The 27,787-nt window shown below is 48.1% G+C and overlaps 1 protein-coding gene across 1 annotated transcript in view; it reads right to left on the bottom strand.

The window, feature by feature from the left end:
* Positions 1-10,433: 10,433 nt before the first annotated feature.
* Positions 10,434-27,787, bottom strand: part of LOC127040773 (leucine-rich repeat-containing protein 37A2-like) — a 57,333-nt gene continuing 39,979 nt past the window's right edge. Inside the window, exons 7-10 of the mRNA XM_050935357.1 lie at positions 16,642-16,760; positions 12,347-12,594; positions 10,763-11,350; positions 10,434-10,672 (exon numbers count right to left, since the gene is read on the bottom strand). Coding sequence (XP_050791314.1) covers positions 10,478-10,672; positions 10,763-11,350; positions 12,347-12,594; positions 16,642-16,760 — 1,150 coding nt within the window. The 3' untranslated portion in view covers positions 10,434-10,477. The remainder of the gene's footprint in view (positions 10,673-10,762; positions 11,351-12,346; positions 12,595-16,641; positions 16,761-27,787) is intronic.

The following is a 27,787-nucleotide window of genomic DNA, read 5'->3' as shown; positions in this document are numbered from 1 at the left end:
GGAATTTCTCCATGCAGTGACACATGGTGGCATAACCGCTGCTTCATGGGCAGGCCTCTGAGTTAGCCAACGCGGTGCTCAAAGGGCATGAGCCTGGCCAGGGATCAGGCATGACCAGGATGTGGTGATTTAGCATATGCCCTGCGAGGGCTCCTACTTTAAAGCTGAGCCCCTGCAAACTGCCTGCTTGTCCCAGGGGCTGAGCGAGTTCACTCCCTCCGCTCTCAAATGGAGGCGCTATTTGCAAGCCCTGTGCTAGGAGAGAGTCGAGCCCTGTTCTCTCATGGCTAGTAAGCCCCTGTGTACAGGGGGTGGGACTGTAAGAAGGGGCAGCGCAGCGGCAGGTCCTCCAGAGGAATGCCATGGGCTGAGGGGATCACGTACTGGGGTAGGAGCTCTGCTTCCCTTTCACAGAGCACAGCATGTGCTCAGGTTAGTGGCCTAGTACAGAGGTGGGGACTGCAGAGGCATTTCTCTGCCCCCATCAGGAGAGGCTAGAGCTCCTGGCAGCATAGTTTAACAGAGCTCCTGTGCCCCCAGCCACAAGGACACTGAGCTCCCTTCCCTGTTCACTGGGGCCGGGCTGGGCACTGTACAGTTCCTCTGTCTCATTCCTAGGGATTGAATTCTCCATGGCTTTTCCAAAGCAATCAGGATTGGGTCGGTAAGGTTCATTAGCTAACTCCTCCCTTAACAGCAGGGAGGAAAGTGTCGCCTTGTGGTGACGGACACAGGAGATCTGGGTCCAGTTCCCAGCTTTATCACAGGCTCCTTGTGTTATGTTGGGGAATTCATTTCGTATCTCGAGACCTAGCTCCCCCTCTGTACCAAGGATGAGAACGTTACCTTCCCGCCCTTGAGACGAGCAATCCATTAATGCTTGTGAGGCACTCTGGCACTGCAGTGCTACTATGCAGCAGTAGAGAGCCAACAGCCAGGCCCAAGGAGTTTTATAGGATCATAGTTTCTAAATTGCCCTTTGTGTTTCCTCAAAACACCTATTTTGACCGGGCCTCCAAGAATCTCAGCTTAGCCAGACCTCTCTTCTTCTTGGCCAGACCTTTCTTCTTGTGAATGACCAATTTCAAGCCAGTGCAGCCTCCCAGACATTTCAGTCATCACTCATGGATTAATGAACCTGCTGTCTCTCTAGCTGGCTGACGGAAGCAAGGCTGTGCTCAACTTGATGGCATTTCTCTGTCTGTTTGGATGTAATACAATCACGTTTGAATGCAGCATAGGCTCAACTCCAATATTTCAGGGTATCTATGGGCAGAACCCTATTCATTTTGGTGACAATTAGAAAACAGCAGAGGGAAAGGAGGGACCCTTAGGGCCCCTAGCAGTGGATTAGCAGACCCATTGCCTTTAGCCAGAGCTGTAATTCAGTACAGATCAAAGAACTGGTTGATGGCAGCCATTAACACTTTCCACCATAACTGAGCCCCCCCGTCTCAGCTCTGCCCATTGTCCCAGTAGGGTTAAAAGGGATGACATCTTAAAAAATTTCTCAGGCAGAAAGAAAAGAAATAATAATGGTGAGGGAGAAGTGGGGAATGGAAAGGCCTGGCAGGGAAGGGGGATACAGAGAGCTTCTGGCATGGGGGGGAAGAAAGAGAGACCCTGGTAGGGAGGAAGGGAGAATGGGGGAGCTCACAGAGTCTTTGGCATGGGGGGAGAGAAGGGATGACCCTGGCAGGGGGGCACAGAGAGCCTCTGGCATAGGGGGAATGGGGCAGTACACAAGAGCTCTGGCATGGAGGAAGAGAATGCAGGACCCTGGTATGGGGAAAAGAGGGGAATGGGGGACACATAGGGTATGTCTACACAGGGAAGAAAAATCCACGGCTGACCCGCATCAGCTGACTCGGGCTCACGGGGCTGTTTCAGTGCTGTGTCGACTTTGTTCAGGCTGGAGCCCAAGCTCTGGGACCCTCCCAGCTCACAGGGTTAGCACTAAGCCCACGTTAGTTCTGTGAAAAAGTATGCATTTTAATCATCAGTTCTGGAGGTGACAGAAGGGATGGCTTCCCGTTTTATCTATGTGACATAGAGCAACATTATAACTTTATACAGTACTCTTGATATAAAGTAGTATTCACAAAAATACAAGTTAGTAGCTTTCTTTGCTGGACGACCACTCATATTGTCTTCTAAATAGAAAAAACATGGAAAGATTTAAAAAGTTTCTGTCTAGCTACAAGAAAAGCTGGATTTTCATTTAATGCACAGCAATATTTTCTTCCTTCTGTTACCTAAATATCAGAGTATGACACGGTGCTGCCACTACGGGAGACTAGAAACTGTTCAGCTCCCTTCTTCAAGTGTTACCACTTCATCTGTACATGTATTTTATAATGATACTGATGTAAAATACGGCACTGCTCCTGGAGCTGAGTTCAGCTTTAGGAGCTCTCTCTACGCAGGATCAAAGCTATGGAAGGGTCTCATTCAAAGTCCAGTGAGCTTTGGACCAGGACCTAAGGCCTTGATCCAGCAAAGTTGTGAGCTAAGGCCCAGATCCTCAAGGTATTTAGGCACCTGGCTCTCCTGGGAGTTAGGCTTCTAATTATCTTTGAGGGCTTGGGCCTTATAGTCTCACTGACTTCAGCAGTGCTGCGTAAGGGCTTTGCTGGATCAGAGCTACAGCTCAAGTTGTGTACACCACTGAGAGTAAAAGAGATCTCACAGGCCTCTGCCCTAGCCAGCCGAAAGCAGGCGTAACTGAACAACTGCTCATATACATCTAGCAGCTCAGTGGCTTGTTCTCATCCTTGTAGAAGAGAAAGTCCCATGAAAACCCTTATTTGTTTACTGAGAAGTGGAGATGGAAGCTGAGCGCCATGGCAACGAGCCAGTTGTAATGACAACCTTTAGATGACAAGGGGTTATCCTCTGAAAAGGCCTAAAGCCCCTGTGCTCTGTCCCCACTCACGTGAGCAGAGGGGAGGAGCAGCAGCAGCTCAGCATTATGCTCTTCCCTTCTCTCTAATCTCAGGGATGCCTCTGGTCCCATCATATGGGGCTGATGAGGAGCATGAAGGGTCAGCCTAAAGAGATGGCAGTTCTGTGTCGTGTTCTCTTTTCAAGCCCATATGGGGACTCTGGATCACATGTGGAGAGGAGCACTGCAATATGGCTTTGAGGATGGGCAAAAGCAACTGCCCTTGCCCTATGGAGCTGTCCCAAAATGGGCATTCTCCCAGTGCATCATGGGACATCTCCAAGGATGATCTGATGGCAAGATAGCAAAGGGGAAGTCCCAGAGCCTCCTAGTCCCTGCATGGGTGGGGGATGATGTGGCCCCAAAGCAGGAGCTCAAGAGGAAACGCAATGATAACTCTAGGCAGTGCTAATATTCTCTGATTTACCTTACATCAGCCCTGTTGAAAATTTCTTCCTCATCCGAGGACTCTCTGTCATATAACTTCTGGGCCATGGATTTTTTACGTATAGAATCCAGTGGGAGATACATGTCTCTAAGCCAAAGCGGTTTCTCCATACTTGAAGACTCTGATACACCAGGGAGCTGGAAGACAGCACAGAGACATTTATACTGTGCTGTAGTATCAACTCCTGGCACAGTTGGTAAGTCCAGTTATCTGGGCACATTGAAGCTTCTGTCTGTGCTTACCTGATGAATCGCTTCAGAAGAGATTTTGCTATTTCTCTCTTGGGAGAGTTTCTGAAAGGCCCTTTTTAAAAAAGAAAATCAAGTAAAGCAAGTTAGTGATTCCTCCGAAATCTCGCTCCCCAGGCACAGTACTACCCTGCTCCAGCTGAGACAACACAGTGAGCAGTGGGTTTGGAAGCCAGCCAATTGTTGGTTAAACTGTTGTGACACTTTTGGACTTAATGGATCGGAAATAAAGGGGCTGCAAGGGAGATGGAAAGCCTCCAAGCATTTTTGTCCCCCTCTTTTTAGTGCTTTTACAAACAAGGTTCACCACGGTGCAGTTACAGATGGCTTCAGGTGGCCTTTTCCTGCCAATACGAAAACATCCACTCTTACTGGTAATGTTTCATCCTGAATCTAAAAGACGAACAGCCAAAGCACAGCACAAAGACAGGGCACAACAGCAACACACCTCATGTGCCCATGCAGGGGAGCAAGGTGGCATGGGCCACCGTAGTGCAGGAGGAGATACAGCCTTGTCAGGCAGTGCTTTCCCCCCTGTGTAAGTGGGACTAATGTCACTGGCATTACACTGAGGTAATGCAGCAGAGAAGCAAGGCCCAGTTGGTGCGAGAAGGCCTTGCGCAGTCACGTGCCAACATGGGGCTCCCAGGCCACCAGCTTTGGATGTGACTCAGAGTATCTGTTCCCATGGCAGTGTGTAGCTGCCTCGTTTGTTATCAGTAATTGTGAGTATTACCGCAGTGTCTGGGACCCCCCAGCTGCGATCAGGGCCTGTGATAAATGAAGGGAGTGAATAGCTCCCTTTTCTGGACACTCAGCCAGCCAGTTAGCTATAAAATCCCTGTTAGTAACTGTTCTCTACTTGCTTTACCTGTGAAGGGTTAAAAAAGCCCATAGGTAAAAGGAAGGGAGGGGGCACCTGACCAAAAGAGCCAATGGCAGGCCTAGAACTTTTTAAAATTGGGAAAAAGCTTCCCCTTTGTCTATCTGTTGTTCTCCCGAGAGAGGAGATACAGCAGCAATGCTGTAAGAAGCTGTAAACCAGGTATGAAAAATCATCAAATCATACCTAGGAATTACTTATCTGAACCCAAGATATGTAAGTAAATCGGGGAATGTCTGGGAAGACACAACTAGGTTTCTCTCTTTTATTTCTTTATGGCTTGTGGACTCCTCTGTGCTAACCCCAGGTGCTTTTGTTTTGCTTGTAACCATTAAGCTGGACCTCAAGAAAACCATTCTTGATGCTTAATTATTATATTTGCTCTTTTAAAATCTAGCAATAGCCAAAGTTCCAAATGTATTTTCTTTGTTTTTAATAAAATTTACCTTTTTTAAGAACAGGATTGGGTTTTTGTGTCGTAAGAGGTTTGTGCATGTGTTGTTTAATTAATCATAGAATATCAGGGTTGGAAGGGACCTCAGGAGGTCATCTAGTCCAACCCCCTGCTCAAAGCAGGACCAATCCCAACTTAATCATCCCAGCCAAGGCTTTGTCAAGCCTGACCTTAAAAACCTCGAAGGAAGGAGATTCCACCGCCTCCCTAGGTAACCCATTTCAGTGCTTCACCACCCTCCTAGGGAAAAAGTTTTTCCTAATATCCAACCTAAACCTTCCCTACTGCAACTTGAGACCATTATTCCTTGCTCTGTCATCTGGTACCACTGAGAACAGTCTAGATCCATCCTCTTTGGAACCTCCTTTCAGGTAGCTGAAAGCAGCTATCAAATCCCTCCTCATTCTTCTCTTCTGCAGACTAAACAATCCCAGTTCCCTCAGCCTCTCCTCATAAATTGTGTTCCACCTCTCTAATCATTTTTGTTGCCCTCCTCTGGACTCTTTCCAATTTTTCCACATCCTTCTTGTAGTGTACGGCCCAAAACTGGACACAGTACTCAAGATGAGGGTGCCAAACAGAGGGGAATGATCATGCCCCTCAATCTGCTGGCAATGCTCCTACTTATACAGCCCCAAATACTGTTAGCCTTCTTGGCAACAAGGGCACACTATTGATTCATATCCAGCTTCTGTAACCCCAAGGTCTTTTTCTGCAGAACTGCTGCCTAGCCATTTGGTCCCTAGTCTGTAGCAGTGCATGGGATTCTTCCATCCTAACTGCAGGACTCTGCACTTGTCCTTGTTGAACCTCATCAGATTTCTTTTGGCTCAACCCTCTATTTTGTCTAGGTCCCTCTATATCCTATCTCTACCCTCCAGCATATCTACCACTCCTCCCAGTTTAGTGTCATCTGCAAACTCGCTGAGGGTGCAGTCCATGCCATCCTCCAGATCCTTAATGAAGATATTGAACAAAACCCAGCCCCAGGATTGACCATTGGGGCACTCCGCTTGATATCGGCTGCCAACTAGACATGGAGCCATTGGTCACAAGCTGGTGGCAACAGCTGATTTCCTTTGTTTTCTTTCTCGCTCATCCTTGGGAGTGTGGGGGGATGTATGAAAGGGCTTGAGGGTACCCCACAGGGAGGAATTCCCAGGTGCACCTGCCTGGGTTCCAAAGGTGGTTGGGGTTTTTTTTGTTTTGGTTTTTTTGCACTTGGGTGGTGGCAGCATCCACCCATCTAAGGTCAGAGAGAAACTGTAACCTTGGCAGTTTAATACACGCCTGGAGTGGCCAGTATTAATTTTTAGAATCCTTGCAAGCCCCACTTCTTCACTCGACGTGCCAGAGTGGGGAATCAGCCCTGATAGGCCCCACTGCACTGGGCTCTGCACACACACACAGCATAAGGGGCTGCCCAGCACCAGAAGTGCTAGCCATCGGAACAGGCACATGCCATGAGCTGAGGAGAAGGCCAGATGCCAAGCAGTGCGACCAGTGGCATGAGTGGCAAATGGCAAAGTAGGGCCACCAATAACTTTAAATAAAGGTTTGGGTGGGTTGTGCTGGAAGGGGATGAGCTCACAGAGAGGCAAAGGACAGGGAGAAGGCAGTGAGGATGAAGGTGATGTGAGGGAGGCGGGTAGCAGGAGGACTTCTTGCACTTCCCCGCAGAGAGCAATTTGCCATGGGGAAGATCAGCAGCCCTGAGCCCCTTCTCCCGCCTTATAGTGAAATGGTTACCCCCTTGTTGGGGCTGGGAGGCAGGTGAAAAGAAGGGCAGAGAAATGGAGGGAAACTGAGGTGGGGCAAAAAGTGGGAGTAAGAAGGTGGGGGCAGATAGAAAGGTCAGGGGAAGTAGAAATGGCAGGGCCAAGAATGGGTGGTGGAGGGCGGAAATGGGAAGCACAGAGTTGGAGGGGCAGATGGGGAAACTTGAAGATGGTTCAGCTCTTGGTCTGAGAGACAGAGGTCGGGTGTCTTGGCGTCGGGAGTTGGGGCATGTAGGAGGGAGAGAGCAAGAGGATGGGTCCCCGAACCACTCCTGGGGAAACAGGCCTGCCATCTAGCTCGCAGGCCAGGGAATGGAAAATGCAATGGTCCCACCCCCTGGGCAGAACAAAGCAGCAGATGAGTCCGCACCCGTGTGATTTCCGAAGGCCTCGGGTAGGCAGCTCTGTCTTGTGAACATGGAACACGAGGCTCAGAGCCCTCTGTGCTTGCCAGCAGTGCCCCAGGCAGAAGCATTGCTAGGATTAAGTGGATGCAATGGCAAGACTAGGATCCTCCACAGATGCCTGAGGAAGAGAGTCATAGGTGCTATAGGCCTGCTATGCCCATGTGACCCTAGTTATGTCCAACAGAGCACAAGCAGACAAGCTCAGAAAATCCCTTCTTCCAAGCCCCCTAGATTTCAGTGCTGCACAGCAGAGAGGAGCAACATCTCCTAGAGCCCCCGCAATGAATGATGCTAAAACAAGTCAACGAACCTGACCTTCCTTTCATGCTGCTCTGGAGGAGGAGTGCGAGTGGATGACTTCAGCTATGACCTCTCATGCAGGTAAAGCAGAGAGGGACATTGCGGCATGGGAAGCCTGGGTCTCTGAGCACTGATGAGCTGATAAGGGACACCCACAAATATCCTGTCCTCTACCCGGTGGCAAACCCTGGGCCCTAGGAGAGTGTGTGCAACGGGAGGGCCAAGGGAATCTGCTCATTTATTTAAATTAAAACGCTTCCATGACCTGATATGGAGGTGGTACCACTGAGCATCATATCATGAGGGCATTTGCAGGAAAGACTTATTTTTTCCTGAATAAATATGGTAAATAACTGCACAGAGCTAGTGAATCACAATATTCACGTGAGCTACACTGGAGCCCTGGGCAAACTGCTGCATTAGTATTGGCTAGCGGGGCCTGGGAAGAGACAGAGGCGATAAATTGTTACAGCAAATGGCATAGCTGTCACATGTGATTAATTAATCAATTACTGTGGAGAAGAGCAGCTTGCAAGCTGCTGGGGAGAGGTTTGCAGAGGTCTAAGCTTATTAGTCAGCAGTTGGGATCGCTCACTCTTTGGAGTGTCTTCTCTGTGTTTGCTAAAAGTGCAGCATTTTTTTTTAAATATCCGAGTGGGTGCCTTGTGATTCTCCAATATGCAATATTTGAAAGGTTTGGAACAGTCTAAGATTAGGCATTGTCTAAATGAGAGAAAACAGCTGTCTGTGTTACACAACACTGGCAGGGGAAAAGAGAACAATTACCATTTCGACTGTGGTTTGTTATCATGTGTTGATTGAGAAGCTGCTGCAGATCTTTGGGAACAAATCTGCTTAAGAAGAAAAAAATGACATAAACAACAGCTGCCAGGCATTTTCTCTCTGTATGCTATACAAAAGAGACACCAAAATACTGGTTATTACACAGGAGCTAAACAAAAATTTTCTGTCCAAACGATTTTTCACTGGAAAAGTGTTCTTTGACTAAACAAAATGTTTCACAAAAAGTGTTTGCTGCAGAAAAGTTAGATTTTTCTTTGAAAAACCTAAAACTGAAATATTTTGATTTGAAGATGCTGCCACACTGCCAGGGGCGGCTCCAGACCCCAGCATGCCAAGCGCGTGCTTGGGGCGGCAAGCTGCGGGAGGCGCTCTGCCGGCGCCACGAGGGTGGCAGGCAGACTGCCCTCGGCGGCTTGCCTGCGGAGGGTCTGCTGGTCCCGTGGCTTCAGAGGACCTCCCGTGGGACCAGCAGGCCGTCCACAGGCAAGCCACGGAAGGCAGCCTGCCTGTCATGCATGGGGCGGCAAAATTCCTAGAGCCGCCCGTGCACATTGCCTTGTGATAGTTTTAGTTAGGTTGCCTCATGTCTCTAGTCTTCTCAATGGGCTGGTCTCACTAGCTGAACTACATGTCCCATGATGCACTGTGGCCAGTAACTCACATGCTGCATCACTTCCTCATTCCAAGAGGATAGATCAGAGTGCATCCTAGGAAATATAGTCCAACCAGGAGTCCAGTCTATAGAAGAGAATGAAAACAAGAGGGAGGAGCCACTACCATCTAGAGCTGGCCACTTTGGTGAAATATCCTTTCATTAAAGCTGAAACCTATCATTTTCATGAAGTGTCTGCCTGAAAAGTTTTTGGGTTGAGCAAGACAGACAAGTCCTTGCTCAACCTGATTTGAAGAAAGAACAGAATTGAACCCCTGCATAGACCAGTACCCTAGCCACCAGGAAAGAGAGAGAGACAGACACTCTTGGTTTTGTTCTAGCACAGGACACTTTACTGATGTAACTAAGTAACAATGTGATGACATCAGAACACTGCTTGTGACGCAGCTCTGATCCTGCAGACTTCACACAGGCAAAACTGCCACTGACTTCAATGGACAGTAATTCCTGTCATTTTCTTGGAGGTACTCATCTGTCCCAATGATGGGTGCAATGTTATTCGCACTGCGGTACTGCCTAGTGGCTCCACGGTCCTGTTGTGCCGGGTGCTGTCCAAACATCTACCGACAAGACAGTCTCTGCCCCAAATCAAAGTGTCAGAGAGGGACTGGCTGGACATAACACATGGAAGGGCGGATGTGAGATAATGAATGGTAACTGGGTGGGAGTTCTGCCTGAGTAAGGACTGCAGGGTTGAGTCCCCTTTGCACTGTGGTAATGTGCCCTCTTTCAGTTCCTCCCTTAGCACTCCTGAACTCAGGACCCTCGTGTGGGTGGAGTGGAAGAAGTGTGTGGAGTTATTAAATATTTCCTTCTCAAGGGAGGATTAGGCTATAGTTGTGCTTTTTATGCAACAACACACTGGGGTGGCAGTTTAGTCCCAAATAACCACATTTGCCAACGACACAAAGGGCTTGTCTATGCTGCAGCTGGGAGGTGTGTTTGCAGCATGTGTAGATATACCTGAGCTAGCAATGGTTTAGCTGGATCAAAGCTAATTTGAGTAACAAAAGCAGTGCAGCCATGGCAGCATGGCCCCCCAATACATCCTAACTAGATCTAAGCTAGCTTGGGCATGTCTGTCAGTGCTGCAGCCATAGGCACCAACTCCATGAGTACTTCGGGGCTCAAGCACCCCTGGAAAAAAAATAGGGGGTGCTCAGCACCCATCAGCCCAGCTGTTCAGTGGGGCTGTGGATCAGCTGTTCGGTGGGATCATCGATCAGCTGTTCAGCCCCACCAATCAGCTGTTAGGCAGCTGGTGGGAGGTGTTTAGGGGAGGATGGGCAGGAGGCAGAGTTGGGGCAGAAAGAGACGGAGTGAGGGTAGGGCCTGGGGGAGGAGTCAGAGCAGGGGCAGGAAGAGGCAGAGTGAGGACAGGGCCTCGGGGGAAAGGGTGGAGTGGGGGTGAAACACTGGAAAAATAAAAGTCAGTGCCTGTGGCTGCAGCCACATCCTCTGAGTGCCGCACAGACAGACCCCAGGAGTCAAGGCATAACTACTGATATATGGCTGCTCTGGCTGGTTTCTGGCAGTTTCTAAAACACTGTTCGAAGGGATACTCCTACACAGTGCTGCGAGGATGACTGAAACAATGGCCATGCAACAAATGGATTTTTTTGGCTTACCTCGATGAGACAAATCACTGCAATAATAATCATTATTACCACCGTCACCGATATCGCCAGCAGCAGCTTGTTGCCGTAGCTGTATTGGGGAGGCTCTGGGGATAACTACGAAACAGAAAGACATTCAAACAATGGGAATGATAGTTACTTCTGAGTTTTCTGTTGTTCATTTCCAATGTATCATGTGGTGTTTACCTCCTCTGAATCTTTCTTGCTGGTTTTCCTCTGGTGGGTGCTCTCGTTGGGCGCGTTCCTGTTTTCCCAGAGGTACGTTCGCCACAAAGAGGAGGTTTCTTTGATATCTTCTCTCTCGCTGAACAGTTTCATGAGCAGGCCTGTCTTGGAGATGAGCTTCGCACAGGCCAGCTGCACCCTGGGCTCGGTGCAGTCCATTTTCAGGGTTCGGATCACATGGGAGATAAGGTTTCTCACAGCTTGGTTTGGGATGAGGGAGCGCAATCGATTATTCAGCTCAGCTTCAAACAGGTCTCCTTGAACAGAGTAATTATCCAGGGATGATGAACCACTAAGTGTATATGGAAAACCAGCGCTCTCTTTTTGATGCTTCCAGTGTGTTTCATTGGCTTGGTGTATGCTGGGTAAGATATCATCCAGCGAAGAGTCATTGTTTTCAGATGGGTTCTCCAAGACAGCATCAGTCAAAGCAGGACTTTTTCTATGTGATAACCTATTGCTTACGCCTTCTTTACTATTCATCCTGTGCTTTTGTTTTCTTTCCACTAGCATGTGGCTTACATCTGAATTCACTCGATGAAATGCCTTCTGGAAAAGATGATTATTTCTACTGAAATGTGGGCTCCCTTTCTGGCCATGTTTTCTGAAAATAAGAACTTTTTTAGGTTCTCTAAGGGGTGCATGTTTTGCCTTTAGAGTGTCCAGATCTTTCTTCCTACCAGTTTTATTGGCATGTTCCAAGAAAATAATGATTTTACCTGTTAAGTCATCAGAATTGTTTTCAACCTTAAACGAGACAGTCAAGTGAGAGGCCTGTGTGGGCAAGTGTGGAAGGGAACGTCTCCAGGAGGAGGGAATGGATATTTTGTGATGTCTGAAGACAGAAACTGTGCTAGAAGGATTTAAACTCCTAGCCACTTTCTTCCTGCTTTGTGCCACATGGTGCAAATCTAAGTCATTTTGCTTTTGCATCTGACTCTTAAATGCCGTCTTAGTTTCTCTTCTTTTTCTGCCAGAACAGCAAATTGTTCCTTTGCTTTTCTCTTCTTTAGCTTGCAGGGTCTCTCTTTTCATCTTTTTTGATGGTTTTTCCTTCCCTTCCCTTGTACATTTCATCATATAATCCACACATTCCTTTGTCCTCTCTGGAGCTTTCTTCTTTCCATGCGTGTTTCTGGATAAAACCTTGTCGCAATGCTCTGCAAGTTCCCTACAAATCCCTCCAGCTTTCAAATGTTCTCTCAGATGTCCAGGCATTGCTGGAATTTGCCACTGAGTTCTGTGTGCTTGGCTTTTGTGCATGGCAGGAGTTGTCAGGAATGACTTGAGCACAGATTTGAGCTTGTTTGCACCATTGCCGTTTTCAGCATTGTATAATTTTTCTTGGAGCTCAGTTGCTAGCAATTTTGCCAAAATATAGAGTTTCCTCAATTCACTTTCATTGGCCCAGTCCACATGCTGAAAGTCAGTCAATGCCAGCATGTTGGACTGAGCAGCAGGAAGTTTGAAAACGCCTGGGGTAACCTTTCCTTTGTGTAAATTAAAATTAAATAGTTTAAAAAATGGCAAGACTGTCAGTCCTACATTGTTTATTTCTCCCTGCTTGGTCAGGTGTTTAAAGAAGAGGTAATTTACTCCAGGAAGAAGATCTCCTGACTTATTAAGATCCATATCAATCTTAGGTTGATACTGGCTATCTGCAAGCATCGTGATTTCATCATCACTGTTGGTGAGTAAAGGTTCCTCAGGCTCAAGATTTAACACGATGCTGGCATTCAGTTTCCTGGACTGTAACACTTTCATTAATTCCTCTTGCATCTTTTCTAAAGGTTCTTCAGGAACTGTTTAAAAAACAAGAGCGCAAATTTGTATCTCTCTATGTCAAGAAGAGATTGCTTCAAAAATATGGGGTCACAGGGTTACCTTAACCACAGACACAGTGTAACAACCCAGTGGAAATGTGTGCTAAAGAGAAACCCCTTTTGAAATGTATAGTAGAGAAGATAGAGAGGGGAAAAGACTTGTTAGAACAACCAGTCCCGCCTTTGGAGCCAGAGGATATATAAAGGGATCTGCCCCCATTAGTTTTAAATGTCCAATTGTCCAAGCTTTCCTTGGGAGAGTTTTCCACAGCCTAAGACATCTCACTCTCTGGTTGTTTCTCTTCCATGGCTACATCTCATTGCCGTTTGTGACACCCTTAGCTAAGTGTAAATATATTTTTTCAGTCTTGCCAAACTCAGAATCAGCTGAATAAAATGAACTCAAATAAAAAACCAACCAAAAAACGCAAATCCTGTAAAGCAAGACGAAGCATGGAATCAAACCAGCTGAATGAGGATGAAATATTGGTCACCACTCTTATCCTAACTTGAGCAGTTACTACTAACAGAACAGTCCATATGGAAAATGACAGACTGGATTATCACATGGCTGAGAACTCCCCAATGCAGGCTAACTCTCTGATGGTGTTCAGCTAGCAGAGGCAGGTCTGTGACCCCCACTCCCAGTAGCTATGGAAGGGATGGGCATTCGGGGTGCAAGGAGGGGAGAGGGTGTTGCAGAGGAGATTTCAACATGACCAGTCCTCCCCAGGCATTAATTAGAGCTGCACCTGTGCAGTTCTAACTTGTGATGGGCTCAGGGGCATTGCAACCAGCATCCGGCAGCTCACCAGACTCGAAGGCCTATGTGAAGAAAATGCTGAGACTGTAGCGTTAAGGGAAGCACTCGAGAGTCAAGAGATTCTTAAATCAGTGCTGCCACACAACCATAGCTCTCCCCCCAGTTGCATATACAGTCTAATTACAGATACAAGGTAACAGTTTCAAAAGTGCCTAAGTGACTTAGGAGCCTGAGTTCCATTGACTTTCAATGAGATTTACACCCCTCAGTGTCTGTCACTTATGAAAATGGGATTTAGACGCCTAATGACTCGGAAATGTTACCCCACTTCTTAGTCCATGATAATCGGCTCCTGCCTGTTCTCCTTTTCACAGTGCTCCTGCCTCATGTAGGATGCAGGGAGTCATCAGGGGCTATGGACCATGTAAGCTCTCAGAACAGAGTTTTAAGAAGGCTGCAAATTTGTCATGGAGGTCACAGAAAGTCATGGATTCCATGACTTTCTGTGACCTCCGTGACTTCTGCAGTGGCTGGTGCAGCTGGCTCCAGGGCTGCCTGAGCAGATCAGGCAGCCCCTGGGCAAGTGGCACCAGCTGCTGCTGGGGCAGTTTGGGTGTGAGAGGGGGTTCAGGGCTGCGGCAGTGGGTTGAGGTGTGGGCTGGTGCTTACTCTGGGGATGGGGGCAGCTCCCTGGAAGTGGCTGGCGTGCCCCTTCATCTCTTAGGTGGCAGGGCCAAGGAGCTCTGTGCACTGCCCCCACCCACAGGCACCACCCCTGCAGCTCCCATTGGCTGCAGTTCCCAGCCAATGGGAGCATGCGGAGCCCTCTGGCCTCCCCTCCCCCTAGGAGCTACAGAGACACGCGGAGCTGGATAGAGAGCCTGCCAGCCCCACCAATCCTCCGCCCCAGCAGCAGTGGGGGTCCCAGGCCACCCCCCCAGAGCACCCATGGCCCCCCTGAACCAAGTTCTAGTTAGGGGATAGTACAAGTCATGGACAGGTCATGGGCCGTGATTTTTGTTTACTGCCTGTGACCTGTCCATGACTTTTACCAAAAATACCTGAAACTAAAACATAGCCTTACTTATTAATAATCCTTAGCTCTTTACAGATTTTTCATCAGAAGATTTCAATGCACTTCACAAAGGTCAACATCGTTATCCCCGTTTCACAGGTAGGGAAACTGAGGCACACAGCAGGGAAGTGACTTTTCTGAGGTCATCCACCAGGTCAGTGACAGAGCTGGGAATATGACCCAGGTCGCCTAAGTCCCATTCCAGTGCTCTAGCTAGTGGGAAACACTGTTCATGCTGTACATCAAACCAAAGTGGTGCATGGAGGGGGCCTGGTGCTGCATTTCACCCTGCACAAGATAGGGGCACTCTGACAACAGCCTGTGATCATATAACAGAGACCAGTCAGGCTGTGGCTTCCTCTATTTGTTCAGGACATTTAAAACTGTAGACTAGATGCAATTGTAGAACTAGTACAATATAGAGAGGTAGAGAAAAGGCCTCGATGGCACAACTGATATTTCCTTGTTCACCTCGGTGATTTCTGGCCCTAGGTAATGGCGGGAGGGTGAACAGCCTGACTAAGAGTACAAGAATTCATGGCATCTCTTGTCAGTTCTGAGACTCATATTTTACAAGGGAGGTGCATGACTGAGGCTGTGATATGCAGCTCAGCACATGCAATTGCATCACATCAGCATGCAGATACCAGTGCTAAAGGAAACACCATGCTGGATGGAACCAGCCATAGATAATTAACCAAACAAGCCAGTTTTCCCAAGATGATATCTGACACCAACTAAAGCTTTAATTCCAAAACACTTCTCAGCCTTCATTTCCTCAAACCCACTCTCCAGCAGGAAAAGCTCCACATTTCTCCATGCTCGGGGAGGGAGGGGGGATGTTAGTTCAAAATCTTCTTGGGTGCCAGCTGCTGGTGTTTGTTGGGGCTGTTTGCTCAGCTGACTTTCAGGGCGTTTAAATGGCTCACACTGATAGGGCACTAAACCAGCCAATCCTGAGGCTGCCTTGGTCTCACCCCAGCAGGGATGCCCCTGGAATTGGTACAGAGGTAGAACAGTGTCTACATGTGGAGTTAATCAGGAATAGCTCTTGAATAATTCCATGTGTAAACAAGCCCCTAACTCAGGAGTCGGCAACCTTTCAGAAGTGGTGTGCTGAGTCTTCATTTATTCACTCTAATTTAAGGTTTCGCGTGCCAGTAATACATTTTAACATTTTTAGACGGTCTCTTTCTGTAAGTCTATAATATATAACTAAACTATTATTGTATGTAAAGTAAATAAGGTTTTTAAAATGTTTAAGAAGCTTCATTTAAAACTAAATTAAAATGCAGAGCCCCCCAGACCAATGGCCAGGCCCCGGGCAGTGTGAGTGCCACTGAAAATCAGCTCCTGTGCCGCCTTCGGCACCTGTGCCATAGGTTGCCTACTCCTGCCCTAACCTAACAGAGAGTGGCTTAAGCTCCTATCATGAGGTTTAATATCCCTTCCCAAATGTTTATCAGTAAGTATTCTAACTCTGAATATTCTGGTATCCATAGAAATGTCCAGTTCCTTTTTTAATCTTGCTACACTCTTGGCCTCAACTTCATGAGGCAGTGAGTTCCATAGCCTAACCATGTATTGTGTGAAAAAGTATTTCCTTTTTCCCATTTTGTATTTGCCAGTTTTTACCTCATTGAATGCCCCTTGCTCTTGTTTTATGACACAGGGAAAACAGAAGCTCCTGATCTCCCTTCTGTAGCCCAGTCGTTATGTTATACAGTCTTATCATGTCCCCTCTTATCATCTCCTTTCTAAGATAAGAAATCTTCATCTTTTCAGTATTCATGCAAGAGTTTTCACAGGCCATTGATCATTCTCATCACACTTTTCTGAACCCCCTCGAATTCTGCAATATCATTTGTGAGATGGAGTGACCGGTACTGTGCACAGTCCTATGAGCTCAGTCCTGTGAAGTGTCGAGTGCTGGGGAGGATGAGCAGACAGCAAGTGTGAAAAATCAGGACAGTGGGTGGGCCGTAATAGGAGCCCATATTAAAAAAAAGCCCCAAATATCGGGACTGTACCTATAAAATCAGAACATCTGGTCACCCTAGTGCTGGGAGTGGAGGACCAACTGAACCTTTCCTATACAGAATCTTTCACAGCTAATGGAGAAATGGTCAGATTTAAGGTGGCTGTGTTCAAAATGATACATGATAAACTGCAAACCTACCACATAGGGAGGAGTTGGTGGCACACAAATGTTCACAGTGTAACTTGATTGTCTTACACAGAATTTCAATATTCTCTTTCATCTGGCAGAGGCAGCAAGCCATGTTGTTGGGCAGTATTCTACAAACAAAAACATGATTGAACAAAATCCCTGTATTCATTCCTTCCATTGTATTCGAATTGTGCAATACACAATGATCCCCGGCAACACATTTTGTGTGTGTGTGTTTATTCTAGAGTTGCATGGGAAACTATTTTTTCCCCCAACTAAAATTTCAGTTGAAATTTTTTTGTTCAAAATTTTCCATTTGAAATTTTTTTTTAAATTGTCTGAAATTCTGAAGTGAAGAATTGATTTTCAGTTCGAATCAAAGCTTTCATTTTGATTTTTCAAAAACTAACTGAAAAATGCAATTGGAAACAAAGCAAATGTTTTCATTTCCTTTAGAGATTTCTCATTGAAAAATGTCATTGGAAACAGCGTTTTTGACAAAACTCCGTACATTCAGCAGGTCGCTTTTCTGATTATTGTTTGGTTATAATATTTCTATTGTTTGTTAGTTGCCTTGCAGCAGTGCAGAGAAGCCATAGTGATGAACAAACAGAACAAGAAGAAGAACCGAACTGATCTAACTATGTGTTGTCTTTAACAGGGACTTGCAAAAGAAAAATATTGGGCTGGTTGCCTGCTTCTTTTTTATGATGTATAATGAAGGTCCAAAAGAATTTTGTAAACACAGTACAGAGAAGTTACTATCTGAAATAACTTTTCTTTTCTGAATGCATTGCCACGAGCCCATGCAGCTCTCAATTATTGCTGAGTTTAGATACAAAGCTAATGGTCTCCACAGGCAAACCTTACAAGCATAGATTATGAAATTAGAGCATTTACAGCAAAACAGCTAAAGTTAGTGCAGGGCTGCCCAGAGGATTCAGGGGGCCCAGGGCAAAGTAATTTGGGGGGCCCCTTCCATAAAAAAAGTTGCAATACTATAGAATACTATATTCTCATGGGGGCCCCTGCGCAGCCTGGGGCAAACTGCTCCAATTGTCCCGCCACCTGCCCCTCTGGGCAGCCCTGAGTTAGTGTAAGGGCAAACCAGTATCTTTAGCATCAGAGGACTAGGGTACAGGAAACAAACTGAAAAACCAGAATTCTGTGGTGTACATTTCTGTACACATCCCCAGGCTTCGACTTTCTTAGGTTAGCTGAACAAGTGAGCATGTGGTTTTCACTTGTTTTCTCAGACTAAATACTTGCTTACTATGCTTGGTTCCATGCCAGTGGGAAAGGACCTATGGAAAAGCTGACACATACCAGCAGCTCTGATGTAGTATAGCTGGGTCTTTGGGAAGGGGCAAGCCCGCAGGCCAGACAGGGTGTAGCCGGGTCTTTGGGAAGGGGCAAGCCCGCAGGCCAGACAGGGTGTAGCCGGGTCTTTGGGAAGGGGCAAGCCCGCAGGCCAGACAGGGTGTAGCCGGGTCTTTGGGAAGGGGCAAGCCCGCAGGCCAGACAGGGGATATATTCAGAGCTATTAAGGGATAGGTAGGCACAGTCTCCCCACTTATACCACCTAAGTAATGAGACCCATGGATTTTGGACATATGGAAGCCTCTGTCCAGCAGTGTGCCTGGAGTTTGGGTCCCTTTGCACTCACCATTCAGGGACTTACTGGGCAATGTCGCCCCTTTCACCAAAAGGTTGTTTTAAGTTAATTTGTTTTCCGTGAGGTGACGGTGCCAGGCTCCCATGCCATTCTCTCCTCCCCTCACACAAAGGGCCACATCCCAGCACCCACTTCACCCTTTGCACTGCTCCCATGATGCGAAGAGGCCAGAAACTGACTGAACAGGGAGCTGGGAAATTCTCAGGTGTGGGGAATCCCTGGCTGGCGCACAGCTGGCATAACTAGCTCTACCTCACCCTATCCTGGGTCCCCTGATCCCAGCACAGAAGGTGTGTCAGGGACAAGAGGGTGTCCCTGTGATCAGAAAAGACTTTAAGACACCTTTGTCACTTTGCCCTTGTCCTTCCCCAGTCATCCAGATCTGACTCCTGTGCAAAACTGGGCCTGCTCTTGAGTTTGGTTTGTGGCAAAGTACCTGCTTCTCTCAGCTGGCTCAGTCCATTTTTGCCTCAGAGGCACAGGCTTGGGCAAAGCAAAGTCCTTCCAGGTCACGCAGGGTCTGGCTGATCCTTTCCTCAGTCAGTCCCTTGCGCTGGTTTTCTCCCCTTCTGGGGACAGAATGCAGTCTTCCTTGCTGGAAGAGTTCAGAGCCTTGCTGCACCTACTCGCTAGCAGCTTCTCTGCCTCTCTCACTCCCCCCCTGCTTCCCTGCCAGGGATGGTTTAAAAAGGTCTCCAGCAATTGGGGCCAGCTGAACCTAATTAGTTCCCTGGTGTTAGGCCTGAATAAAGATATAGCAGACAAAACCAGGTATGCCAACCTGACCAAAGTCAGGCTAACAGAGGTTTGTGGGTAATCCCTGAGTGGAAAACACTGAGAAGCAGCAGCATGTCTCACAAGCGCTGGGAAAAAGTGAGATAAGAGAGAAGCTGCATTCCTGGCATAGTACCAGATGTGCTGTGTTAGGAGCAGCTCGTTCGAAGAACTGATAAGAGCCCTAGTTTCCCAGCCTCCTTGTCTTCACTCCCTGGTTTTGTTCTTTGTTTGTTTTTAACTCCCCTACATTTCTAACTTTAGGCATGCATGTATACTAAAGGTGTCTAGTTTCTAGTTGTTAGAAGAAGGGGGTGGGTTGCTCCAGTGAATAATTTATGACACGACGGAACTGTCTATATAGGCTTATACTAAGATGTAAAGAGCAGGCTGGTTCTCACTGGAGACGAGCTGCTCTCTATTGATGCGTGCACTTGTCAATAAAGAGCTTTTGATCGGACCTTGCTGGTGTTGCCTGTCTCTCTCGTGGTCAGACAACGAACTTTGCCATCTGGGTTAGAGACCCTGACACTGGTAACCCCTGTTCCAGCTGAACCTTATTTCTCCATGGCTCTCTCTCCTCAAAAGATGGGGAGAAGCCTCTTTACCCCTCTGGGACTAATTGCTACCCCTCCCTTGGTAGCTACTTGTCCTGGGTTTGCCACATATCCCCCCAAACCCGCTCAACTCTACGGGGTTGTGCTACTTGGGTCGGAAAACAGTGCACCCTCGACAGGCCATCCGCATTGCCACGTTGGGTTCCAGACCTATGTCGTACTGTGAAGTGGAAGGGTTGAAGCGACATAAACCATCTTGTTACTCTCGCCTTTTTGTCCTTGTTTTGGTGCATCCACTGCAAAGGGGCATGGTCCGTGACCAGGGTAAACCTCCGTCCAAGTAGTTAGTAACAGAGGCTTTCTATGGCCCATTTTACTGCCAGGCATTCCTTCTCCACTATAGCGTATTTCCGTTCCCTAGGTAGGAGCTTCCTACTGAGGAAGAGGACGGGGTGTTCGTCATCTCTGACCATTTGTGAAAGCACAGCCCCCAGCCCTACTTCAGAGGCATCCATTTGTAGGATAAACTCCTTCCCCCAGTCTGGGGCTATTAGTACAGGGTCTGTGCAGAGGGCCGTCCACAGATCTGCAAAAGCGGCTTTGGCTTCAGCAGACCATTTTACTATGTCTGGGCCCCGCGCTTTGGTTAGGTCTGTTAATGGGCATGCCCTGGTGGTGAATGAACCATCTATAGTACCCCACTAGTCCCAGGAATGCTCTGACCTGTTTTTTCCGGAGTGGTCGGGGCCACTTCTGTATAGCTTCTAACTTGCTGAGCTGGGGCTTCACCACGCCCCTCCCCACTTTATACCCAAGGTACTTGGCCTCAGCTAACCCGATCGAACATTTGGAGGGATTTGCAGTCAGTCCTGCCTTCCTCAGGGTGTCTAGGACTGCTTCTACCTTCTCCATGTGCATCTCCCAGTCGGGGCTATATATGATGATGTCATCGAGATAGGCAGCCGCGTACTTTCCATGGGGTCGTAACAGTTTGTCCATTAGCCGTTGGAAAGTAGCGGTGGCCCCATGCAATCCAAAGGGGAGAACAGTGTACTGATATAGTCCTTCTGGAGTTGCAAAGGCCGTCTTCTCCTTGTCGGCCTTAGCCAGGGGGCTCTGCCAATAGCCCTTAGTAAGGTCAAGGGTAGACATAAACCGTGCCTTTCCCAATCTGTCAATCAGTTCATCTATCCTGGGTATAGGGTATGCATCAAATTGAGACACCTCATTCAGCTTGCGGAAGTCATTGCAGAACCTCATACTGCTGTCCGGCTTAGGCACTAAAACCACGGGACTGGACCATTGACTATGAGATTCTTCGACGACTCCTAAGGCCAGCATCTTCCTGACCTATTTCCTAATCTCCTCTATCTTGGCCTCCGGGATCCGGTATGGCTTGACGTTCACCTTCACTCCAGGCTCTGTGAAGATATGATGGTGAACTCAGTAGTCCTGCCTGGCTTTTCTGAGAACACATCCTGGTTGTGTTTGATCAGGCTGATCACTTCTGATCATTGTTACGGAGTCAACTCCGGGAATATTCCCACCAGGTTGGGCTGATTGCCTTTAGGAGATGGTGCCTCCAGTGCAATCACTGGAGCTTCCCTATCCTGCCAAGGTTTCAGCAGATTTATATGGTAGATCTGCTCCAGCTTCCGGCGACCTGGCTGTCAGACCTTATAGTCGACTTCTCCTATAGCTTCTATTACCTCATATGGCCCATGCCACCTGACCAGGAGCTTGCTATCTGCTGGGGTATGAGCACCATCACCCGGTCCCCTACCTGGAACTTCCGGGTCATTGCTTGATGATTGTAATATGTCCGTTGTGCCCCTTGGGCCTTCTCCATGTGTTCGCGCAGAAGGGGAGCGACTTGGGCTATTCGGTCTTTCATCTGCAGGACATATGCCACAACGTTTCTCCCCTGGTTCGGCTGTTCTTCCCAGTCTTCTTTAGCCAGGTCCAGTATGCCCCTGGGGTGTCGACCATATAACAGCTCGAAGGGGGAGAATCCAGTGGAAGCCTGAGGAACCTCCTGTACGGCAAACAGTACATAAGGCAGCACGGCATCCCAGTCTTTCCCATCACGACTAATCACTTTCCATAACATGTTTTTCAGTGTCCTATTAAAACGTTCGACGAGGCCATCGGTCTGGGGATGGTAGACCGATGTTCTAAGGGTCCGTATGTGGAGCATGGTACATAGGTCCTTCATCAGTTTAGACACAAAGGGGGTCCCTTGGTCTGTCAGGATCTCCTTAGGTATTCCAACTCTGGAAAAAATCTGGACTAATTCTTTGGCTATGGTCTTGGACATGGTATTCCTTAGGGGAATGGCTTCGGGGTATCGGGTGGCATAATCTAGTACTACCAGGATGTACTGATGGCCCCGGGCTGACTTTTCCAATGGCCCTACTATGTCCATCGCTATTTGCTCAAATGGAACCTCGATAATTGGCAGAGGTACCAGAGGGGCCCTTAAGAATGGTCGGGGCCCATGTATTTGGCATTCCGGACAGGAGGTACAATATTGCTGGATGGCCGCATAAATGCCCAGCCAAAAAAACCTCTGTAGAATCCGATCGAGGGTGTTATCTACCCATAGATGGGCCCCGAACAGATGACTGTGGGCCAGATCCATTACAGCCCTTTGATGCTTCCGGGGGACCAAGAGTTGTTCTATGACTTGCTCTTGGATGCGGACTACTCTATATAGCAGATCCTTCTTAATCATATACTATGGCCCTGGGCCCTTAACCCTCCCCTCCACTGGGACCCCATTGACCTCGACTACTTCCTTATGAATATTGTGGTATATGGGATCATTGGCCTGATCCTGACTAAAACTCCCGCGTGCGGTCCCTATTTGTCCAGATTCGGGGGGGGTCTACCTCCGTCTCCCCCTCGGGGAAAGCCCCTGGGGAACCAGGTCCAATGATAAGGTTGTTGGTGGCCTACCCAGTCCTGCTGTCAGCTGAGCCCCTTCTTTCCCCTGCCACAGTAGACTTCAGGTACTGGGTCAGGATCCTCGTCCCCCTCATTTTATCCGCCCTCCGTTCCCTCTGAGTCTTCCTGGACTTCCCCGGTGGGGAGAACAAATTCTGGCTAAACTAATGGAAGGCGGGGGGAGGGTCACCTATCTGCGCCACACTTTGGGTCCCAGGGTCATTATTTTCTTCTACCTCGTCCCCGGAGAGTAGGCCACCAAACCCTGGGAAGTCTCGCCTGATAAGGACAGGGTAGGGGAGTTTTGGAACTACTCCCACCGTCAACTTAGTAGGGTTTCCAAGAACTTCTGTGGTTATGGGGATGGTCGGATAATAGTTGACATCTCCATGCACACAGGATATTCCTGAGCATTTGGCCTGGGATAGTTGGCCCTGCCTGACCAGCTTCCCTGAGATTAATGTGATTGCACTTCCGGAGTCTATTAATGCTGTGGTCTCTATAGCATTCATCTTAACGGGCCTGGTGTATCTATGAGGGACCATCACAACCCCAACTAGACTTATTAGATCACATGGTCCCCCTATATCTCCCAGTTCACATTGCATAGGCTCTCCTAGATTTGGGCATTGGGCAGCAATATGCCCCAGTTTGCCACAGGCATAACATCGGTACCCCGCTCGGGGCAGCCCCCTATTTTTCGGGCTGCTGGGATTTATCCCCCTAGTCTTTCTCCCCCAGTCCTCCAGTCTCTCCGGGACTGGCGGCGGCTCTTCTGCCTCCTTCCTCCCCTCTATTGTCCGGCCTGATGCTAGGGCAAACCGGGGCCTCGGTGCAGAGACTGGTCTCCGATTCTGGCGCCTTCCTTCCCTGGTGGTCCGAGAAAGTTCTTGGGCTGCTAAGTGTCTCTCTATGAGAGCAATTAGTTCATCATAAGAGGACGGATCATTTTGGCAGACCCATCCTTATATATCCGGCGGCAACCCCCTCATGTACCTGTCCAATACCAGGATTTCCACTACCTTCTCCGGCCCATGGGTCTCGGGGTGGAGCCACTTCCGGACGAGGTGTATCAAGTCAAATAGCTGGGACCTTGGTGCTTTGTCGTCCTGGTATTTCCACTCATGGAAGCGCTGGGCCCTTATGGCTGGTGTCACGCCTGTCCTCGCCAGGATTTCCGCCTTCAGCTGGGGGTAATCCATAGCTGCTTCTGTGGTCATGTCAAAGTAGGCTTTCTGGGCCTCCCTACACAGGAATGGAGCCAGGAGGCCTGCCCACTGGTCTTAGGGCCAGACCTCCCGCAGTGCCGTCCTCTTGAATGCAAGGAGATATGCCTCTATATCGTCGTCTGTTGTCAATTTCTGTAAATAGTTGCTCGCCCGTAGCAGCCGGGTCCCCTGGGCCCCGTGCGTCAGCGTGGTCAGGGCTTTCAACTGGTTCACTACTTCATTCAGGGTGGCTCGATCTTGGGCCACCTGGCTCATGAGCAGCTGGTTTGTTTCCTGTTGAACGTATACTGACTCTTGCTGGGCTGCCACTTGTACTCTGGTAGCCTCTTGCTGAGCCGCAGTGGCCTGTATCAATGCCTTCACTACGTCCTCCATTTTTTTTTTTTTTTGTGATTTTATCTTTCCCTGAGATGGCTTGCCACAGAGCCTCACTCACTATGACATCCCACCCCTGACACCACGTGTGGCAAAGTACCTGCTTCTCCTCAGTTGGCTCAGTCCCTTTTTGCCTCGGAGACACAGGTTTGGGCAAAGCAAAGTCCTTCCAGGTCGCACAGGGTCTGGCTGATCCTTTCCTCAGTCAGTCCCTTGCGCTGGTTTTCTCCCCTTCTGGGGACAGAGTGCAGTCTTGCTGGAAGAATTCAGAGCCTTGCTGCACCTACTCGCTGGCAGCTTCTCTGCTTCTCTCACTCCCCCCCTTCTTCCCTGCCAGGGAGGGTTTAAAAAGGTCTTCAGCAATTGGGGCCAGCTGAATCTAATTAGTTTCCTGGTAACCCCTGTTCCAGCTGAACCTTATTTCTCCATGGCTCTCTCTCCTCAATAGATGGGGAGAGGCCTCTTTACCCCTCTGGGACTAATTACTACCCGTCCCTTGGTAGCTATTTGTCCTGGGTTTGCCACAGGTTTGATTGTTGCTTCAGAACCTTAACCCTTGTATCAAATGCGTGACAGGACCGTACTCACACTTTCCCATAGCTTGTTGCCCAAGCTTTCTCTCAGTTGCTTTGTTGGATCTCTCATCTTTTCCCTTTAGCTCTCTTACCTCAAAGAGCCACTCCACCTTACAGAGGCCTGAGATGGTCCTACAGAGCTGCCTCTGACCTCATCACCAGGGTGAGGCAACTGAATAACGCCGCAGCTCCAAACACAGTCTCCAGGCCTGCGTCCTGGTGCAGGTGCTCAAAAGCCCTTCAGCATGGCATCAGCTATCCAGTCCAGCTATTTCATTAGGAATGGTTAGAGTTTTGGATGCTAATGTGTTACTGTCCATGTGTCAGGGAATGTCCTTTATTCAAGGGTTTATTTTAATGCTACACCATGTTACAAACAGGGCTTTGGCTTCGGTGTGCTTTTTATAGCTTGCCTTTTCGGTTGCATTCTGCAGTGTTGCAAGCCCTAGGTGTTCCTCTGGGCCAGGGACCATCTTTTTGTTCTGGGCTTGTGCAGAACCTAGCACAATGGGGTCCTGGCCCATGACTGGGGCTCCTGGGTGCTACAGGAATAAGTAAGAATACAAATAACAATAAAAACGAGGAGTCCTTGTGGCGCCTTAGAGACTTACACATTTATTTGGGCATAAGCTTTCGTGGGCTAGAACCCACCTCATCAGATGGAGTGGAAAATACAGTAGGCAGGTAGAAGTGTACAGAACATGATAAGATGGGAGTTACCTTACCAAGTGGGGAGTAAGTGCTAATGAGGCCAATTCAGTCAGGGTGGATGTGGCCCATTCCCAACAGTTGACAAGAAGGTGTGAATATTAGAGGATTGGGACAAAAGAAATCTGATGAGGTTCAACAAGGACAAGTGCAGAGACCTGCACTTAGGACGGAAGAATGCCATTCACTGTTACAGACTAGGGACCGAGTGGCTAGGCAGCAGTTCTGCAGAAAAGGACCTGGGGGTTACAGTGGATGAGAAGCTGGATATGAGTCAACAGTGTGCCCTTGTTGCCAAGAAGGCTAACGGCATTTTGGGCTGTATAAGTAGGGGCAATGCCTGCAAATTGAGGGACATGATCATTCCCCTCTATTCGACATTGGTGAGGTCTCATCTGGAGTACTGTGTTCAGTTTTGGGCCCCACATGACAAGAAGGATGTGGAAAAACTGGAAAGAGTCCAGCGGAGGGCAACAAAAATGATTAGGGAGCTGGAGCACATGACTTATGAGGAGAGGCTGAGGGAACTGGGATTGTTTAGTATGCAGAAGAGAAGAATGAGGGAGGATTTGATAGCTGCTTTCAACTACCTGAAAGGGGGTTCCAAAGAGGATGGATCTAGACTGTTCTCAGTGGTAGCAGATGACAGAACAAGGAGTAATGGTCTCAAGTTGCAGTGAGGGAGGCTTAGGTTGGATATTAGGAAACACTATTTTACTAGGAGGGTGCTGAAGCACTGGAATGGGTTACCTAAGGAGGTAGTGGAATCTCCTTCCTTAGAGGTTTTTAAGGTCAGGCTTGACGAAGCCTTGGCTGGGATGATTTAGTTGGGGATTGGTCCTGCTTTGAGCAGGGGGTTGGACTAGAACCTCCTGAGGTCCTCTCCAACCCTGATATTCTATGATTCTATGAATATCAACAGAGGGAAAATTAGTAGAGGGAAAATTACTTTTTGTAAAAAGAACAGGAGTACTTGTGGCACTTTAGAGACTCACAAATTTATTTGAGCATAAGCTTTGGTGGGAATTGAATGAAGTGGGCTCTAGCCCACAAAAGCTTATGTTCAAATAAATTTGTTACTTTTTGTAGTTACCCAGCCACTCCCAGTCTTTATTCAGGCCTAAGTTGATGGTGTCAAGTTTGCAAATTAATTCCAGTTTTGCAGTTTCTTGTTTAAGTCTGTTTCTGAAGTTTTTTTATTGAAGAATTGGCACTTTAAAGTCTGTTATTGAGTGTCGAGGGAGATTGAAGTGCTCTCCTACTGGTTTTTGAATGTTACAGTTCTTGATGTCTGATTTGTGTTCATTTATTCTTTTGCGTAGAGACTGTCTGATTTGGCCAATGGCAGGGGGTCACTGCTGGCACATGATGGCATATATCACATTGGTCGATGTGCAGGTGAAGGAGTCCTTGATGGTGTTTTAGTTGGAGGCTGTAGGTGATGGCTCATGGCGTTCTTTACTTTCTTTGTTGGGCCTGTCCTGTAGTAGGTGACTTCTGGGTACCCTTCTGGCTCTGTCAATCTGTTTCTTCACTTCCCCAGGTGAGTATTGTTGTTTTAAGAATACTTGATAGAGATCCTGTAGGTGTTTGCCTCTGTCTGAGGGATTGGAACAAATACAGTTGTATCTTGGGGCTTGGCTGTAGACAACAGATCATGTGATGTGTTCTGGATGAAAGTTGAAGATATGTAGGTAAGTATAGTGGTCAGTAGGTTTCTGGTATAAGGTGGTGTTTATGTGACCATCACTAATTTGCACTGTAGTGTCCAGCAAGTGGATCTCTTGCGTGGACTGGTCCAGGCTGAGGTTGATGGTGGGGAGAAAATTGTTGAAATCCTGGTGGAATTCCTCAAGGGCCTCCTTCCCATGGGTCCAGATGATGAAGATGTCATCAATGTAGCACACTACAGCCCCCAACTAAAACCTCTCCAGCGCATTATCAAGGATCTACAACCTATCCTGGAGCAGGATCCCTCACTCTCACAGACCTTGGGAGATAGGCCAGTCCTCGATTACAGACAGCCCCCCAAACTGAAGCAAATACCAGCAGCTACACACCAAACAACAGAAACACTAACCCAGGAACCAATCCCTGCAACAAACCCCATTGCCAACTCTGTCTGCATATTTATTCAAGGGACACCATCATAGGACCTAACCACATCAGTCACACAATCAGGGGCTTGTTCACCAGCCCATCTACCAATGTGATATATGCCATCATGCACCAGCAATGCCCCTCTGCCATGTACATTGGTCAGATCAGACAGCCTCTACGCAAAAGAATAAATGGACATAAATCAGACATCAAGAA

This window comes from Gopherus flavomarginatus, chromosome 25 (genome assembly GCF_025201925.1).
Source record: "Gopherus flavomarginatus isolate rGopFla2 chromosome 25, rGopFla2.mat.asm, whole genome shotgun sequence".
In the NCBI taxonomy this organism is placed as follows: domain Eukaryota; kingdom Metazoa; phylum Chordata; order Testudines; family Testudinidae; genus Gopherus; species Gopherus flavomarginatus.
Note: the sequence above shows the minus strand (reverse complement) of the source record. Positions and strands in the feature narration are given on the sequence as shown.